This window comes from Sminthopsis crassicaudata, chromosome 3, assembly GCF_048593235.1.
Source record: "Sminthopsis crassicaudata isolate SCR6 chromosome 3, ASM4859323v1, whole genome shotgun sequence".
Classification (NCBI taxonomy): Eukaryota; Metazoa; Chordata; class Mammalia; order Dasyuromorphia; family Dasyuridae; genus Sminthopsis; species Sminthopsis crassicaudata.
Genome location: NC_133619.1, coordinates 386,627,501 through 386,645,513, shown reverse-complemented (window position 1 = coordinate 386,645,513; position 18,013 = coordinate 386,627,501). Strand labels below are relative to the sequence as shown.

Below are 18,013 nucleotides of genomic sequence, written 5' to 3'. Positions count from 1 at the left end.
CTGTTGCTGTTAAACTAAGTGAAAGACACAATATTGTTTAGCATAGTATCTTGGACATAGTAGTTACTTTATTGATTAATTGATTTTGATCATATTATACAAAGTGTTTATATGGAATATAATCAGGACTGGGTGAGAGTTATTGGTCACATTAATAATAACACTCAAAAAATCCATGGCTTACTAACTTGACTTAAACTCATAGGTAGGATGAGTCTGTAGCCATTGAAACAGGCTTATTAGTACAATTCTAGTTTGTCTTTTCCCAGAATTCTAAATAGTACAACACTAGTCTCAATTATTAAGACAAGGGTCAGAGAATCTGATTTCCAGTCTCAATTTTGCCATGCTTTAGACAAATCACTTAACTTTTCTGAGCTTTACTTAGTTTCCTTATTGGTAAAATGGGGACAATCATACCTATCCTTCATGTCTCGAAAGATTTTTGAAAGTGTCAAATGGAATAAAGTGTTTTGAAAAAAAAGTGAAGAACTGTATAAAATCAAATTACCATCATCATCAAGCAGTTGCTTTCTAGTGGGACAATCCTATTGCTTCATAACTCTAGTGGTACTCATAGCCTCTTTCCTCTCTTTTCATCTCAGCCTATGAAAGTCATTCCTTTCCTTCAAGATCCACCTTCTGTGTCCCTTTTTTCATATCACTTTTTAATATTTGAAAGTGATCCATCTATCTTTTGAACTCCCATAATGCTTCTATTTATACAGTCTTGAACATTTTCTTTTTTATTGAGAACTTAAACTGTCCTTTTAGGAGAATGAAAGAGTTGCCTCTGCAATTAATATATATACATATATAATATATATGTACTTTAAGAAGGTAGTGACAAAATACAATATATTGTATCCTTTTCTCCACTTCTTTAGTATTCCTCTATGTATTCTCTCTGACCACATTCTTGATATATTACTTCATTTTTAAGCTATCTGTATAATCCTGTCTCCTCTTTTAAATAGTAAAGTCTTCAAGGGAAAAAAATACATCTTATCTGTTTTTATTGAATATATTGCTTTGAATGTACTACAGGGTTCAGGAAAGTAACTGAATTATATCTTTGTATGTTTTGGCTCTATATACATTTGTCTTTTCTTTATGATGCAGAAAAAATTTGAACTCTCTTATAAACACATTAGATCTGCATCATGATGAATATGGTTAAAAGGCAAAAATAATATTCTAAGTTTTTAGAATGTAGTAGAATAGGGGGTTCTCATTCATAACTGCAGTATAGCCTCACTAGTCTATTTGTTAATCATAGATAAATAATTTCAAGTTCATTACTGTAATATTCTCTCTAAAATATAATATTCTCTGTTGAGGTTTTCTTGGGGTTTCTGGAAGCAGCATTCATTTCAGTTCAGTAATCATTGCACGAGTAGCCAGGGGTTAAAGTCCAAATCCTTTATTGTCTCTTTCCAAGTTTTCTTTCCTTTCCTGGGGCCTGGTTAGCTTTCTTAGAGGCCTATTTCTCTCCTTGGTCGAGAGCTTAAGCTCCTGCCTCCTTCTCTGCCCTCTGAATCTCCCCGACTCTCCAAATCTAAAAGTTTGTACTTTAGCCTGCAGCCACCACAACGGTAGATGATGGAATGAATCTGTCTCAGCCTCAGAGAACTTCCAGTGCACTTGTCTTTTCTGGCCCTAAGAGCTTCTTGCTTATATGCTCTACACTGAGTACAAACCAATTATTATATCACTAGGAAACCATTATTTGTTATAGGATTAAATCAATACTAAACTAGATTTAACCACTGTCTCCTCAATTCCACTTATATCCTTGTTTTAAGTTCTGGCCCATAACATCTCTTTGTAGGATTAAATCAATCATACTAAATTAGATAACTATTGTCTCTATCAATTCCACTGATTTAGTACCTTGTAAGAATCCTTTGTTTCAAGTTCAGAGTTCTGGCCCATAACACATTACATGCTGGACTATTGTTCCTCTTCCCTCCTTCTATCCCTTCCTTCCTCTCTCCTTCCTTCCTTCTCTTTCTCCCTCCTTCCCTCCTTTCTTCCTTTTTTTCCTTCCTCCCTCCCTCCCTCCCTCCCTCGCTCTCTCCCTCTCTCCCTTCCTTCCTTCCTTCCTTCCTTCCTTCCTTCCTTCCTTCCTTCCTTCCTTCCTTCCTTCCTTCCTTCCTTCCTTCCTTCCTTCCTTCCTTCCTTCCTTCCTTCCTTCCTTCCTTCCTTCTATCCATTCCATTTTTACTCTATCTGTTCAAAGAGATCTTGTCATGTTTCTCTCAACTTATAGTAATCTCATTCTTATTGTATAGTAATATTCTATTATGATGGGGCAGCCAGGTGGTGCAATACATAGAGTATTGAACCTGATGTCAGGAAGATCTGCGTTAAAATCCAGCCTCAGATACTTACTAGCCATGTGACCATGGGCAATTCACTTAACCCTGTTTGCCTCAGTTTCCTCACCTGTAAAATGATCTGGAGAAGGAAATGGTTTGTTTGGTTGTTGTCCTTCTGTTTTTCATTCTTAAAGAGCACTAAAATGACACCACTATGTTGGGATTAGGGTAAAATATGTCCAACTGTGGCTGATTAGGCCAATATGAGTTCAGAGGGCTCCCAGAGGTTGATCATAAAGAGTCTACATGAACATTTTCAGTGGAGATGGTTTTAAATTTATGCAATTGAAGGATAAATTCTGCCTTGCTCATAAAGGTACAGCACTTAGTGTCTCTCACATCTGGCTATTGATTCCATAGATCTTTTGGGAGACCTGAAAGTGTTCTTCTCTCTCTCTCTCTCTCTCTCTCTCTCTCTCTCTCTCTCTCTCTCTCTCTCTCTCTCTCTCTCTCTCTCTCTCTTCTCTCTCTCTCTCTCTCTTTTATATTGTAGTAAGTTTATTTTTAATACACATTGCTTTATGAATCATGTTGGGAGAGAAGAATAAGAGCAAAAAAGAAAAACTATGGGAGAGATTAAAAAAAAAAACAAAACAGAAAGGAGAGTGTCTTTTCTATCTTTTCCTCTGACCTCCATGTGAGCACTTGTCTTGTATCAGTTTTCCATAAAATTGTCTTTTAGAGAAAAGTACTTTTGGCAATGAAACATCATTGTTAGCCCATCAGAACTACACCCTCTGCAGTATAATTCAAAATTCAAAGTTTTTGAATGCTTGGCGGTTCCTCTTATTAAAGGATTTTTGTCTAGTATCTTATCTTACCATGTCATCTTCAGAATCTTCCTAAGACAATTCAAATGGAAGCAATTTACTTTCCAGGCATGGCGCTGGTAGACTGTTCAGATTTTACAAGTACACAACAACGTGGTCAGCACAATGGCTCTGTCCCTTTTCCATTTCTCTTATTTGGACCAGTCAGAACCAAGTCTAATTCCTCTTTTATGAGTGATTTTTTTTTTTTTTTTTTTTTTTTTGATTCACACATAAATTGGATTTAAGTGAGGCAGAGTCAAGATGAGTAGTGATGGCTCTGGATGCAGTAGAGGACCTTGCTATTTTCAGTGTCTAACCAAGCTCTTAGCATTCCACAGGGCTGCTTCAGCTGCTTTCACAGCCATTGGAAGAAACTATTCCCATCTGCCCATTTCAGTGGGGAAGTCTTTGGTTGCTTGGGCTAGATACATTCCTAACTCACTGACAGGTTTGAGACCCCTTGATTACTCTCAACCTGATCAAGCCTGTCTGACAAAATGGTTTCTCAGAGTGTGGTTGCTGTGCATAGGTGAATCAGATGGATAGCAAGGTGGAAAGCCGCCATGAAAAAGGCTCAGCAGTCTTCATACCAGAGATACTAGTCTTCCTTGAACATCCTACACTTCCCCTATACGCCACACTACTCTGGTATCTTTGCCAAGAAAACCCTAAATGGGGCCATGAAGAATTAGACACAGCTGAAATAATGGAACAACAATAATATCTTATTATCTTTTACATTTTATTTAACCATTCTATAATTTCTACTTCATTTTACCATTCTGCTTAATTTGTAATTTTTAAAAACTTGTATTTATCATTATGTTAAAGGTAGGATCTACAGAAGAAAATGACTGGGTGGTATAATGGGTAGAATGCTGGGTCTGAAGTCAGGAAGACCTGAATTCAAATCTAGACTCAGGCACTTCGTAGCTGTGTGAGCCTAAGTAAGTCACTTAGCCTTTGTTGTGTTTCCCTTAGTTTCCTCATCTGTAAAATGAGTATAATAATATCATCCCTCTTGTAGGGTCGTTGTAAGGATCAAATGAGCTAATATTTGTAGTGTTTAACACATTAAAAGGTGCTATATAAATTCTGGCTGCTATAGTGATGAGGATGATGAGGATGCTATTCTGCATAAATTCTCTTTCCTTTCCTCTGCTTCTTTCCCTTTCTCCTTCTGTTTTCTTTATGCAGGCCAACAAGGACCAAGAAATGAAAATGAGGCAGTGGGAGGAATTGGGGGTGAACCTTTGACTAGCAGTAAAACAAGAATCCTAAATCTTTATGATTTAAAAAAAAAATTAAATAAACAAAAATTCCTAATCCATTAGTTCCAATGAGATTCATTGGTTAAATGGACTCTTCTTGTATAAGAACTTGTACCCAAGTAGTCAGAAACCTTGTATTTTTGAGGCAATGAAGGATGTATCTCTTCCTGGGTGCTATACTCAGAGACATTAAAATTCTTGACTCTCTTTGAACATATTCAGGAAAAGAGGAAGCATTAGGGATAGGGGGAAGGCGAAAGAGAAGCTTGCTCAGAATAGGCAGGGAAGTATAGGCTTTTGATTTCAAGGTCATTTGTCTTTATGGTATATTTAAATAGATTGGCATTAATCTATGACTTTAATATGCATGGGAAATGGATGTTTCTTCTGTAACTTTGTACATATCTCAATGTACACACAGGCATACGGAATGATATTAGCATTCTGGCAGCACATAGCAGTTTTGGTTGGACTACTGTAATAGCAGCTTATATCTACTTTTGGTGAGATGGTAAGCTAATGATGTAGCTGTTAATTTGAATTTAGCAGACATTTTAAATATAGGTTTCTCTTTCAGAGACAAAAGTTGCAATTTAAAGCTCTTTGGTGGTCTAAAAACAGCTTAATTCTCTAGTAGTGTGGTAATAAGTACTAATCCAGCTTATACAGTGATTGTAGTATGTCATGTTTGTGAAAGATCACTTAACTGCTTTCTCTGAGTTTTATGTTAATTTTAAAAAATTAAACATAAAACCTTATAACATCTTTATGCTGAGATAAACTGTTCAATTTGATTTGTGCTCAAGCGGCAGCTGTCAGGAATTAACATGTTCCTTGTGGTTTTTGCTATCACCTTGTGTCCTTTTCTTCTAGATAGACTCTGTGGGATGACAAAGCTCACCTTGTTAGGATTTATTACTTAATAATATCTGAAGTAAGATTAATATTGATGTCACAGGGAGTTCCTGCCAATATAGTGATGCCATTCCTATTATTATAATACATTGTTCTTTACTCCCCTACAAATAGCTAGTAAGGTGAAATGCTACATAAGATATTTTACTCTAGTTCATTATCCACAGGATCATGTGTCTGAAATTTAAAGGAACCTCAGAAACTCTCTAGTAAAATTACCCCCCCCCCCCCTTTTTTTTAACAGATAAGGAAACTGAGAAAAAAGTAGACTTTACAAAGGATATCCAAATAGTCAGAATTAGAGAGATTTCATCCCAGATTTACTGACTCTAGAGCTAGTTTTCTTTCTATTGTCCAGTATGTGCACATTCCCCTTCATGGGTAGATTCATAGCTCCTCCTCTCAAGAGTTGTTTAACTTAAAATTTTCAATAAATTTGTTATTCACAGAATTTAACATTTTGCTCCTAAAGAGATAAAAATGAATGTCTTAGCATGTTTGATATTTCTCTCTCTCTCTCTCTCTCTCTCTCTCTCTCTCTCTCTCTCACTCACTCACACACACATACACACATATACACATACACACCCACACACAAGATAATAAAATGGAAAGAGTGCTAGACTGGTCATCAGTAAAGCTGGCTTTTGATCTGACTCTGACATTGGCTAATTTAATGACTTTGGACTCCTTTGGCTGCTGTCTTCATCTGAAAAGTGAGGGGATTGGACTAGATATTTTTTGTGGAATACTTCTGATTCAGTAATTTCCATGGTTTTGTAAACTAATTTGGGAACATTTTAAAATAAGTTGTTTAAATAGGATGTTTTGTAAAGAGCTTTTGCATTTTGTTCATTAATTGTAGTTCTTTTCCTTCTTTGAACTCTAGAAATGCTAAAAAGTTTTATCATAATCATCTTCAGTTCTTCAAAATATTCATATTACATTAGGATGACTATCTTCTCAAACAATAAAAACTTTCTTGCTTGATTGCTTGCTTTCTCCTCCTTCCTTCCTTCCCTTTCTTTCTTTCTCTCTTTCTTTCTCTCTCTCTCTCTCTCTCTTTCTTTCTTTTTTTCTTTCTTTCTTTCTTTCTTTCTTTCTTTCTTTCTTTCTTTCTTTCTTTCTTTTTTTCTCTCTCTCTTTCTCTCTTTCTTTCTTTCTCTCTCTCTTTCTTTCTTTCTTTCTTTCTTTCTCTCTCTCTTTCTTTCTTTCTTTCTTTCTTTCTTTCTTTCTTTCTTTCTTTCTTTCTTTCTTTCTTTCTTTCTTTCTTTCTTTCCTTCCTTCCTTCCTTCCTTCCTTCCTTCCTTCCTTCCTTCCTTCCTTCCTTCCTTCCTTCCTTCCTTCCTTCCTTCCTTCCTTCCTTCCTTCCTTCCTTCCTTCCTTCCTTCCTTCCTTCCTTCCTTCCTTCCTTCCTTCCTTCCTTCCTTCCTTCTTTCTTTCTTTCTTTCTTTCTTTCTTTCTTTCTTTCTTTCTTTCTTTCTTTCTTTCTTTCTTTCTTTCTTTCTTTCTTTCTTTCTTTCTTTCTTTCTTTCTTTCTTTCTTTCTTTCTTTCTTTCTTCCTCCCTTCCTTTTTCCCTCCCTCCCTCCCCTTCCTCTCTTCCTCCTCCCTCCCTCCCCTTCCTCTCTACCTCTTTCAATCTCTTCCTTCCTTTCTCCTTTCCTTCCTCCCTTCCTTCCTCTCTTTCTCTTTCCCTCCCTCTCTCCATTCCTATTAGGGTTAAGTGAGTTGTCCATTGTAACACAGCTAGTAAATTGAGTGTCTGAAACCACATTTGAACTCAAGTCCTCCTGACTCCAGAGCCACAGCTCTACATCTACAAGCCCAGTTTATCAACAAACATTTGTTAAATGCTTCCTTTGTTCCAGGAAGCACTGAAGACACAAAGAAAGGAAAAGATAATGGTTCTTTACTTCAAGGAATTTACATTGGAATAAGGAGGACAATATGGGAAAGATTTTATATATATATATATATATGTGTGTGTGTGTGTGTGTGTGTGTGTGTGTGTGTATGAAATATAGACGTAAATAGAAGATAATCTCAGAAAAAAGGCATTAAAAGTGGGGATACTAGTAAATGTTTCTTACAGGAGATAGTATTTGATCTCCTATATTCTTGATTCCTTCCCATATTTGTAGGGCCTACTAGAATTTATGCTTTGCTGGCATCAATATTAAGAATTCAGTGTCATCTCCATACCACAGAGGCATAAGAACCATAGAATCTAGTTTTGTGATTTTAGTTGAATTGAGGATCCAAGTTAATAGAATAGTCAAGAATAGCTAATAACAAAAAAAAAAAAATGCTGTGGAACTTCAACACTAATTTTTTTTTTTGTTTTGTTTTAAATAAGTGTATATTCCTAATGAGTTGGGTTATTTTTAGGTTAGTCCTAAAATTGGGTTCTCATTCCTTGAGTATACATTATGTAGTACTGGAGGAAAAATTGGTAGGATCATAGAGGTCACCTACAAAGTATATAATCCAAGCCTACCTAATAACAGTTGAATGAACTTTTAAAATGTGCAGTGTGTTAGTTAGATGGCTAATTAATTCAACAATTAGAGGGTTTTTCCCCCGGCCTATTGATTTTATCATTTGATACATTTTTGGTAGACTAATATATAAAATATGGTTGGTGGTTTTGCCCGAGTCTTTCAGTATAGGCATTTATATCATCATAAGTATGGGCTTGTGCTGTATTATTGAAAACCTAATGAATAATTGGGCATGATGATTGCAGTCCTTTCACCTTGAAAGGGAGAACTCATTGATCAAGATGCCCATTATACATGATTTTTATTATCCTGTTTCTCAGGTGCTTGTGTTTTTTTAACAGGAGCAATTGTCTCCACATTTCATTATCTCTTTCTAATTTTTGTAACATGTATCAAGCAGGACAACAAAAAGTATTGTGCAAATCAGTAAACACTAGTCTGCTATAGTTTTCCCAGCTGTTGTTTTTTTTTTTTCCAAAATAGAGGGAAGGACAAATAATAATAAGCAAATTGATCAGCTTGATATAATACACTTGATTTGAAAGGGGAAAAATCTTTTATTAATTACTCATTACATAATTCAGGGTATAGATATTATTGTATTTTGATTTTGAATACTACTTTGAATTCTCAGAGGTGAAATTTGAATTCCAGATTTGAATGCTTAGAGTTACTATATGATCCCTAATCTTATAAATGAGATAATATATGCAAAGTGCTTTATAAACCTTATAGCTCTAGATAAACGTCAGCTATTATTTATTATTATCTGAAAGCTCACTGTTTCATTTCTGATAAATACCTGAAGTTAACCATTTGGCTTGTCAGTATTACAGAATTTACAGTGTTTGTAATACAGATAATAATGAAGATATTACTATATTCTTCACATAGTACATAGTACATTTAAATGTAAGTAGTCTTCTACAAATTTGTAATGGTGGCATTCCATCAGATAGGATTATCTACATGTCTTTAGTTCCTTTTTTTAAAACTTAATACTTTTATTCTTCCTAGTATCTAACATAACACAGTACCAGGCACATAGTGGGTACTCAGTACATACTTGTTGAATCATTAATTCATCAAAATGTTGATTATAAACAGAAATAAGTTCACTTGTTTGTTGCTGTTCTACCAGCAAGAAATGTCTCGGTTATTTCTTGGACTTGTACTTTTATAGGAGGAATTTTACAGACTGTGCATATGGTGCCATTAGTAGTCCAATAATGGAAAAGAAAAGATAAAATAAAACAACCATTGTGGGGTACTTTACAAAAAAAAAAAAAAGAAGAAAATATGCCAAGAGAAAAGGACCACACTCGATAAGTCTACCGCATAAATCAAAAGGGTTTATGTCATAACATGAACATGTGCCATTCTTGCTCATATATTGAATTTCAGTAGTTGATTGCATAAAAAAGTAAAGTATAATGAAACTGGCAAGCAAAGTATTCCCCAGTCAGCCTTATCTTTGTTCCATTTGTCCTTCAGATACTGCTTTTCTTGCTTTTTAAAATAAAATCTATCTAGCTTTTTTTTCTTATTCTTCTTCTTCTTTTTTTTTTTTTTTTTTTTTTTGCATCTCTGTAACTGAGATGAGAAGACCAATGACACTCAATGCTTTTCTAGTTGAGTTGTTAGCAGCTGCTTTTTAAGAGATCAAAACTTAGAATGCTGCTACATGGTATTAAGGCTTAACTATTGATGTGTCCCTATAGGGGTGATGTTTTTCTTGTGTGATGGGGGGGGGGAGAAGGGAAAGGGAAGGGTAAAGACCTTTTGAGCATGTTCATATAAAGTAAACACTACTCTCCTTGTTTCTCAGGATCCTCTTTGCAAGCTCAGTGCTTAACCTGACTGAACTGACTGCCCTCCGGCCTGACCTTGGCAAATTGAAAAAGGTCCTTTACTTTCATGAGAACCAATTGGTATATCCTGTCCAGAAATACCAGGAGAGGGATTTCCAATATGGATATAACCAAATTCTTTCATGGTAGGTGTTGATTGCATTACAATGGCTCAAATTTTTTTTGGGGGGGTATTATTGCTTCTTTATGTATAGTTATCACTTAAACCTGGAGGTAATATAGTACAACAACCAGGAATACATTAAATTATAAAGATCTGAGTATTGCTGCTACATATGAGGCAATGTAATCTATAAAATAATAATCACTAACACCAATATCATAGTATTCCTAAAACTTAAGTATGCATCTTCTAAATATATATTGAATTCATTAATAATCTCTATAGTTTTCATACCCATCAAGATAGAATCAAAGGCCTAGTAGAAACTTTGAGCACTGTGAGCTTTGATTTCATATACATTTTTAAACAAAGGAGAATTAATCAGCACAGATTTGCTTTATCATATCCCATTGAAATTGAAGAAAGAACTTTTAGAACAATAAATATAAGTTAAAGTATAGTGTAGCAGTTTCTTTGGGTTTTAGGATAAAGCAAAAAGTAAACAGTGGAAAATGTAATTTTTACTTTTTTTTCATCTACTGTTGTGAATTGATGCAGTATTAAAATACATGACATTTTAAAGGTGATGGTCCTTTATTGTTAACTTCAATAAAATGTATTTCCTGAAGCTAAGTTAATGAAAGAAGTTAATAACATGTATATAAGCAGCTTTGTTATTAGATTATATACAAATATAACTAGAATTGCAAAATTCAATCTGAGTTAATTTTGCTATATTTTATTTACTTGCATTAATGCTTATTGGCCACTTGAGTTCACGGTTCTCAGCATACTCCCCCCCCCCAAAAAAAAAGGAGGTTTACATGTATATAACATAGCTTAGTGGATACAAACTTTTATGTGGTATAACTTAAGTTCCATATACTTTGCAGATGCTTTCCTGCTATCATTTTTATAAGCTGCTTCCATATGAAGTTGCAATACTTTCAAAATGGAATAGAACTGCTGTACTTGAAACATCGCATATAAAAAAATAAAAGTAGCCATTTTCAAATTTCATTATAAAATAAAAACATTTTCCATTGTACCTATATAGAGAAGATGGGGTATGTTGTTTAAAAATAAAAATATTCTATTAATTTCAACTGACATGTTTAATTATTTAATTTTACGAGGTTATCAGTTCTACTTTGTCCAGATAAGTGTGTGTTCAGAACACCTGAACAGTCAGTGTGGAAAAATTAAACCTTTTTTTTTTTTTTTCTACTGTGCACTTGTTTTGATACACTTGGAATCATCACCCAGGCATATTAAAGCATTGTATATGAACAGGAAGAGTTACAGTTACATTTTCTCTGAGACCAGATATCTAAATGTTTTGTGATTTTTGCATCATGAAATATTGTCTTTGTGGATACAGAAAGAGGATATAAAAAAGCTGATCTGTGCTTTGCCCTACTGTTTCTTTCTAGAGGGGAAACTGACAAATATTAAGAGGAGGTGAACTAAGATCATCAGTTGACTTCTTAATGGGAGAATGGTACAAGACACATGGGGAAAAATAGGAGTGTCAGAGAGCAGTCCAATTCAGATTCTCCTTAGAAAGTATTGTCCCTGCTTGCTCAAATGTTTCTTTAGTTTTCCTGCTGACTTCTGCTTTTATGGGTAATGTCAATTTTCTTTCTTGACTGTGCAGCTGTAAGGACTTTAAGGATGACTGACACACAATCTCACCTTAAATATAGGTTTCACTAACCCACTGACTTATGAACACATGTCCTAACTCTATCTTATGACCTGTGGGTCGCTATTACAATATGTGACATATGGTGAAAACAGACTAGCTGTAAAACATCTCTCAACTTTTGTTACAGTGTTTTGTCGGAGTCCTTCTTTCAGGGTGTGTCAGCACTTCTAGGGCTTGCTTCTTTGTTCTTCTTGCTTATAATTTATCCAACCAAATTGGGACTTGAATTTTATACAACAACAAAAATTGATCTGCATAATAGTGACAAAAACTACTTCCATACATCTAGCTCTTTAAAAGCTTACGAAAAAGGCTTTCTTCACAACAAGCCTATTTTATAGTTGAGGAAAGTGTGAATCCTCAGATTTATCAGTTTAAATAACTTACCAGTCACATATTAAGGGTCAAATACAGTATTTGAACCCAAGTTCCTTGATTCCAGATATAGCTTCTATAGCTTTGGGGATCAAATGTTGCAAATTTTTTATTTCATTTTTGTTGCTTTTGGATATCCCAAATATTTGAATTGCTTTCTGCTGAAGATTTGATTTATTAAATTTGCATTTTTACTGGGTATTTATGTATCTTTCTATCTTTTTTGATCTCTTATATTTCTGCTAAAATGGAAGGGATTAGGAAAACACAAAAGTCACCTAATCCACCTGGGTCTTATAAAAGTTTACTTTTAAAACATGACGCTGATTTATTTCTGAAAGGAAGGAGGTCCACTTACAAATATGATGATTAATATTTATCATGTCATTTTTTTATTCCCAAAGGATGAAGCAAAGGTGTCTCTGTACAATTTTGCATTCATTCAGCTTATTTTTTTCTTCTTTTTATGACTTCTGTGGCCTTTACTAATTCATTTTTCCTCTCTGCATAACAGTTTTATATCTTCAAAGTAAAGGAATTAGATTATACAGTCTCTACAATCCCATCTAGCTCAAATTGATTATCTTTTTTTTTTTTTTTTTTTTTTTTTTTTTTTTTTTTTTTTTTTTAAGAATAGGTCATTCTACTTATAGGAATGATCTAATTACTGACTATCATATGAACTTTGGGCTTCTCCATTTCCCACCTGGTCCTATTTGCCCATCCTTAGTCAATTTGACCCCATGAGTGGACACTCACTGTATTGGTTCCAGATTTATTGAGAGTAACCTTTAGTTACTTTAGTAGGCTTTGCCTACTGCAGGTTGAAACTCCCAAGGTCAAGAAATCTGCCAGCTTCAGCCTCTCTGGTAGCAGAAATTATAGATTTTTCTGACCATGCCAGGTTAGCATGTGAAATGTTTGATGTGTGTGGTAATTTTCTACACAACTCTTGGAATAAGTATCAGATCTTTATAATACATGTCACTTTGACTTCCCATGACTTCAGAAAGGAAAAGACATTAAAGTAGCATATTTTATAACAATATTATAGAAGGCATAGATATGAGTTCAATTGGCAGTTTTTCTATTAATCTGAAATAGAGCTTCAATTTGGCAATTCACATATATCATTCTGATGGACCGTGGTGCTCCTACATTTCAGAGTATGCTTATTTTAGGGCAGCTAGGAGACACAATCGATAGAACACCAAATTTGGTTCAAATTTGGCCTCAGATATTAGCTATGTTACCTTGAACAAATCACTTAGTCCTGTTTGCCTCAATTTTCTCAACTGTAAAATGAGTTGGAGAAAGAAATGACACACCACTCCAATATCTTTGCTAAGAAAACCCTAAATGGCATCACAAAGAATCAGAAATAACTGAAAAGAATGAACAACATGCTTATTTTAGGGAAACAGGTGACTTAGCATTCTGGCCTTTGAGGATCATTAGTCCAAATGACTGTTCTACCTTTTTGTAATGTCTGAACTAGCTTTCTGGAGGGCCTTGAGACCAGCCTTGGTCTCAGCAGAATAATCACCAGAAGAAGTCAGGAATAAAGCCCAACATTTTTATTGTCTCCTTCAGTCTCCCAGTCTGAACCAGTCTGCTCCACAGTCTCAGTCAGTCTGGCACACAGTCTCCGCCAGCAGTCTAACTCACAGTCTGACTGTCTGACCCGGTCTCTTCCTGCAGTCTGCCAGTCTGCTAGTCTGCCAGTCTCCCCCATAGTGCAGGAGGCAGGGTACCCACCACAAGAATAGTCAAAGATAGAATATCTCTCGTCCAGTCCTTGTTGGCCTTATATACCTTACTGTAATTAAATAATTACAGCATACTGATTATGTGTGAACTTAGAGAACCATTACATCACCAGGCTAAGTACTAGAGATCAAGCATCTCATCAGTTCCACTGAGTTAACACCTTGTTTCAAATATACTTCTCCAAAGTTCTGCCCTCTACAGCCTTTAACTTAGGATCATTTCTTTATTGAAAGAAAAAAAAAAAGTTATTTGCAATATTGTAACAATCATTCTTCAGAGGTGCAACATTTCTTGGAAAACTAGAGATATGTTAGGTATTGGAGATAGTAGTAAGATCTCAGAAAAAAACTGACAGTAAATAACCTTTGGCAGAGAAGAGAAAGGACCATGCCGTCTTTGGCACTGTAAACCATAGTGTCATAGGGAACTCTTCAACATCAAAATTATTTAAAATAATGGCTTTTCTTTATGTTGAATTCAAAGCCAAACAATATATTTTCAACATTATTTATGTAGAATTCCATCTAATATGCATTGCCAAAGAGGAAATTGCACTGTTTAATAGGGTGAGAAAATAACAGTTATCCCCTCTGCCATGTAGAAGTGTAATGTACAAAGTCAAAAAGCTTACTTACTTGGTGATATTTTTGAAACAGTTATTGTTTTGAACTATCGTGTGGAAATAGTCTATGCTGGCACTGTGGAAGGATAGCCTCTGTACTATATTGTTAGTGGAGTTGTGAATTGGTATACTCATATTGTAAAGCAATCTGAAATTTTTTTTTAAAAAAGTAATGAAAATGTCCATTTCCTATGATCCAAAGATCAAAAATAGATAAGGATAAGGTACTATATATCTAGATATGGAAATATATATACTCATTTATTTATAGCATCCCCTTTTGTAGTAATAAAGAATTAAACTGAAGTATTGGGAATTAGCAAATCAGATTTTGTAAGGTGATTATATTGTAATATTATTGTGCCATTAAAAAATGATAAATGGTAAGAATACTGAAAATCAAAGGAATACTTAGGTAAATTAATGTATTGTTAAATAAGCTGAAGAGGATGTAAAATAATTTCAACAATGTAAATGGAAAGGGGGAAAAAACCCTAAAATGTTATTATGTAATTATAACAACCAACAATCTTGGCCCTAAATATATCTTGAAAAAATGTACCTTCATCTCTTCTCTGCAGAAGTGGGGAACTTAAGTTGTAGAATATTATTTTCTTTAGTCATTTCAGTTCTGTTCAACTCTTTGTGTCCCTGTTTTGGGTTTTCTTGGCAAAGATACTGGAGTACTTTGCCATTTACTTCTCCAGTTCATTTTACAGGTGAGGAAACTGAGGGTTAACTAACTTGCCCAGAATTCCAAAGCTTGTCTAAGTGTCTGAGGCCAGATTTGAACTCAGGAAGATGAGTCTCCCTCCCTTCAGGCCCAGCACTCTGTCCACTTCACCTTCTTGCTGCCCCAAGTGAAACATTACTTATACTATCAGAACTCTGTTAACATGTTGGTTCATTTTTGTTGAATTGTTTTATAAAACGTTTATAAACTTCAACATAAGATGGAACATGCCATACCCCTTTAGATAATGGGAATATTTTGATTAAAAATGATAGTAAAAAATTTCAAGTAAAATGGAAATATATATATATATATGTGTGTGTGTGTGTGTGTGTGTGTGTGTGTGTGTGTGTGTGTGTGTGTGTATACATACATATATGTTTTTAAAATAAAGCCAATTGAAATACTCTGGCTATATAAAAACAATACTGAATATGCTTCTGTCCTTTTGTCTGAAAGGGAAAAATCTCTTGGCGAGAACTATTGTTCCTGAACTGCAAATCTAGCCAATTGGACACCCCTATTTAACTAATCCCATTGTCTTCCTAATGATAGAAAGTAGAACTATAATGTTAAATCTTCTGTTAAGTTTTAAAAGTCATACACAACCTTATTTTGACTTATCTTTCCATTTCCAAAGGACATTACTCCCCTTTTAGCAATCTGCAATCTTTAAGTTGCTGCTCAGCCATTCTTGCATATAAACGATTCCTTATTGCCCCCACCTGCTAATATTATTCTCCCATTTAAAAAACTTTATATTTAACTATTTTGTTGTAGTTATGCTATCTATATTTTATATATACTGGTTGTCTCCATTCCCCCATGCCCTGCCCAGACTCCAGAATGATTGTAAAATCATGGCAAGTAGTGCATAGCAGAATGACTGGTACATAGTAGTTTTTTCTTCTTGATTGATTGAAGGGAAGACTCAACAACTGAGGGTGGAGGCAGGAGGCAAAATGGCTAGTATAACTGGAAATCATTATGATATAAAAATAAAAGCATGAGTGAAACATTATTTTAAAATTCCTACTGTGACTATGGTCATATCATTTGCATCTATCCTCTTTATTCTCTATGCAGTTTAGTGGCTGATGTCGTGGTTTTCAATTCTGCCTTTAACATGGAGTCATTTCTAACTTCTATTGGAAAATTTATGAAGCTGATTCCTGACCACAGACCCAAGAATCTGGAAAACATCATCAGACCCAAGTGCCAAGTTCTATACTTTCCAATCAGGTTTCCTGATGTGAGCAGGTCAGTATATTTGACTTTCTTCCCTAATATTGTATCATAAATTACTGCCTCAAAATCTGCAGAAATTTGTGGTATATCCTGCCATATTTTAGTCATTCCTTTTAAACTCAGTGAAAGATTCTCACCATACCACCATTTATAAAGATTTTCTCTTATCTCAAAACCAATACAACACAAAGTAAATAATGCTAGCAGAGATAATTGTACACAGTAGGCACTTAATCCATATTGGTTGAATAAATGCAAGTAGTAAAGAATTATTTATCTCCCCCTTATACATTTAAAGGCAAGCTTTAAAATTTCCTGGCATCTCTTTTTTGTTTCTTCATTCACCACTTAGTTTCATCTTCTAACACTTTTTAGCCTCACTGACCTACTTGTATAACTGTGCGTACCTTTTAGAGGAAACATTCTGTTCAATTCTAAATGAGTAGAGTGACCAGAAATTCAAATGGATATTAAAACTGGTTACCGAAACTACCTTACATTTCTTCACATTTTTTTTTTTTCTTTTTTTACTGTTGTTGTTTTTCTCTTATCTTTTTTTCTTCTTGTCTATTTTCTATTTACCAGCAAATGATTAGAACTGAACATCATGTTAATGGAAAGTCAAGTTGTATAGTTCAGTCTCCACATGTACTTGAAACCGCTATTCTCTCTTTTTCTGTTACTAAGAAGGACATTTTTTATTACCCATGCTGCTGAGCCCATCCTGAAATTAGCAATGGGTTATGTGGCTCCAAGGGAACATTCTGGAGATCCTTTTCACTTTTGATTAAACCTGGCACAATTGTTTTTCCTATCAGAAGGAACACTCCTCCCTTGCGAACAAGAACTTTGCTTCGGTGGGATTTATACTAGCTAGAGATATCACCGTTTTGCAACTGATTATGTTCCTAAAAAGAATGCAGAGATGGCTTCATTTTTGCTGAAATGAAGGTGGAACAGTTTAATGATAGCACATGCTATGTTTAATATCGATGCAAGCATGCACAGTGTAATTTTTGAATTCATGTGAATTTTGTTTTAATGACACTCCTCCCCAGTCTATCTACATGAAATAATACCAATACATTACTTATGTTGTTTTTAGTGACTGAAACCACTATATAATATAATAAATCATATAATCTTATAATATTTGAGATGGCTTACAAATCATTTCACCATACTCTTTTATTTCATTCTTGAGGAAACTGAAACATTCAGGAGTTAAGTGATTTTCCCAGTCACACAGATAGTGAGTGAAAGATCTGTGACTTTCCATGAAGTCACTACCTTGACCCAAATGCTTAAGGTCCTTTAACATTTCATGGTATCACTGTAGTCCATGAGTTGTTCATTTGTTATACTTCTCTATTTATGTGGTACTCCTATCTCTTTTTCTGGTTATTCCTCAGTGATGTCTTTCACATATACAAACTGTCATGTTTTTGTACCATTTTGAAAAATTTATCTTGTACTTTTCTACTCTCCTTTGGTTCACCTTTAATTTTATTGCTTTGTCACAATGTTCCATAATTTTGAGCCATGTAACATCTTTGGGAGAATACTGGTGTTAAAAAGATGTTTTGTATTAACTTCATAGAATAGATTGTAGATTCCTAAATTCAGCTCAGGACACTTTTTCTTCCCATTCAGTTCTGTCATTAATCTTCCACACCCATTCAATGTAAATGGAAAATTGAGC

The 18,013-nt window shown here is 34.6% G+C and overlaps 1 protein-coding gene across 18 annotated transcripts in view; it reads left to right on the top strand.

Annotated features, from left to right (window-relative positions):
* GTDC1 (glycosyltransferase like domain containing 1) overlaps positions 1-18,013 on the top strand; it is a 564,348-nt gene that overhangs the window by 211,684 nt on the left and 334,651 nt on the right. For all 18 annotated transcript variants that reach the window (XM_074302060.1, XM_074302057.1, XM_074302050.1 and 15 more), the window contains 2 exons: positions 9,710-9,877; positions 16,150-16,323. In XM_074302060.1, the coding sequence (XP_074158161.1) occupies positions 9,710-9,877; positions 16,150-16,323 (342 nt within the window). The remainder of the gene's footprint in view (positions 1-9,709; positions 9,878-16,149; positions 16,324-18,013) is intronic.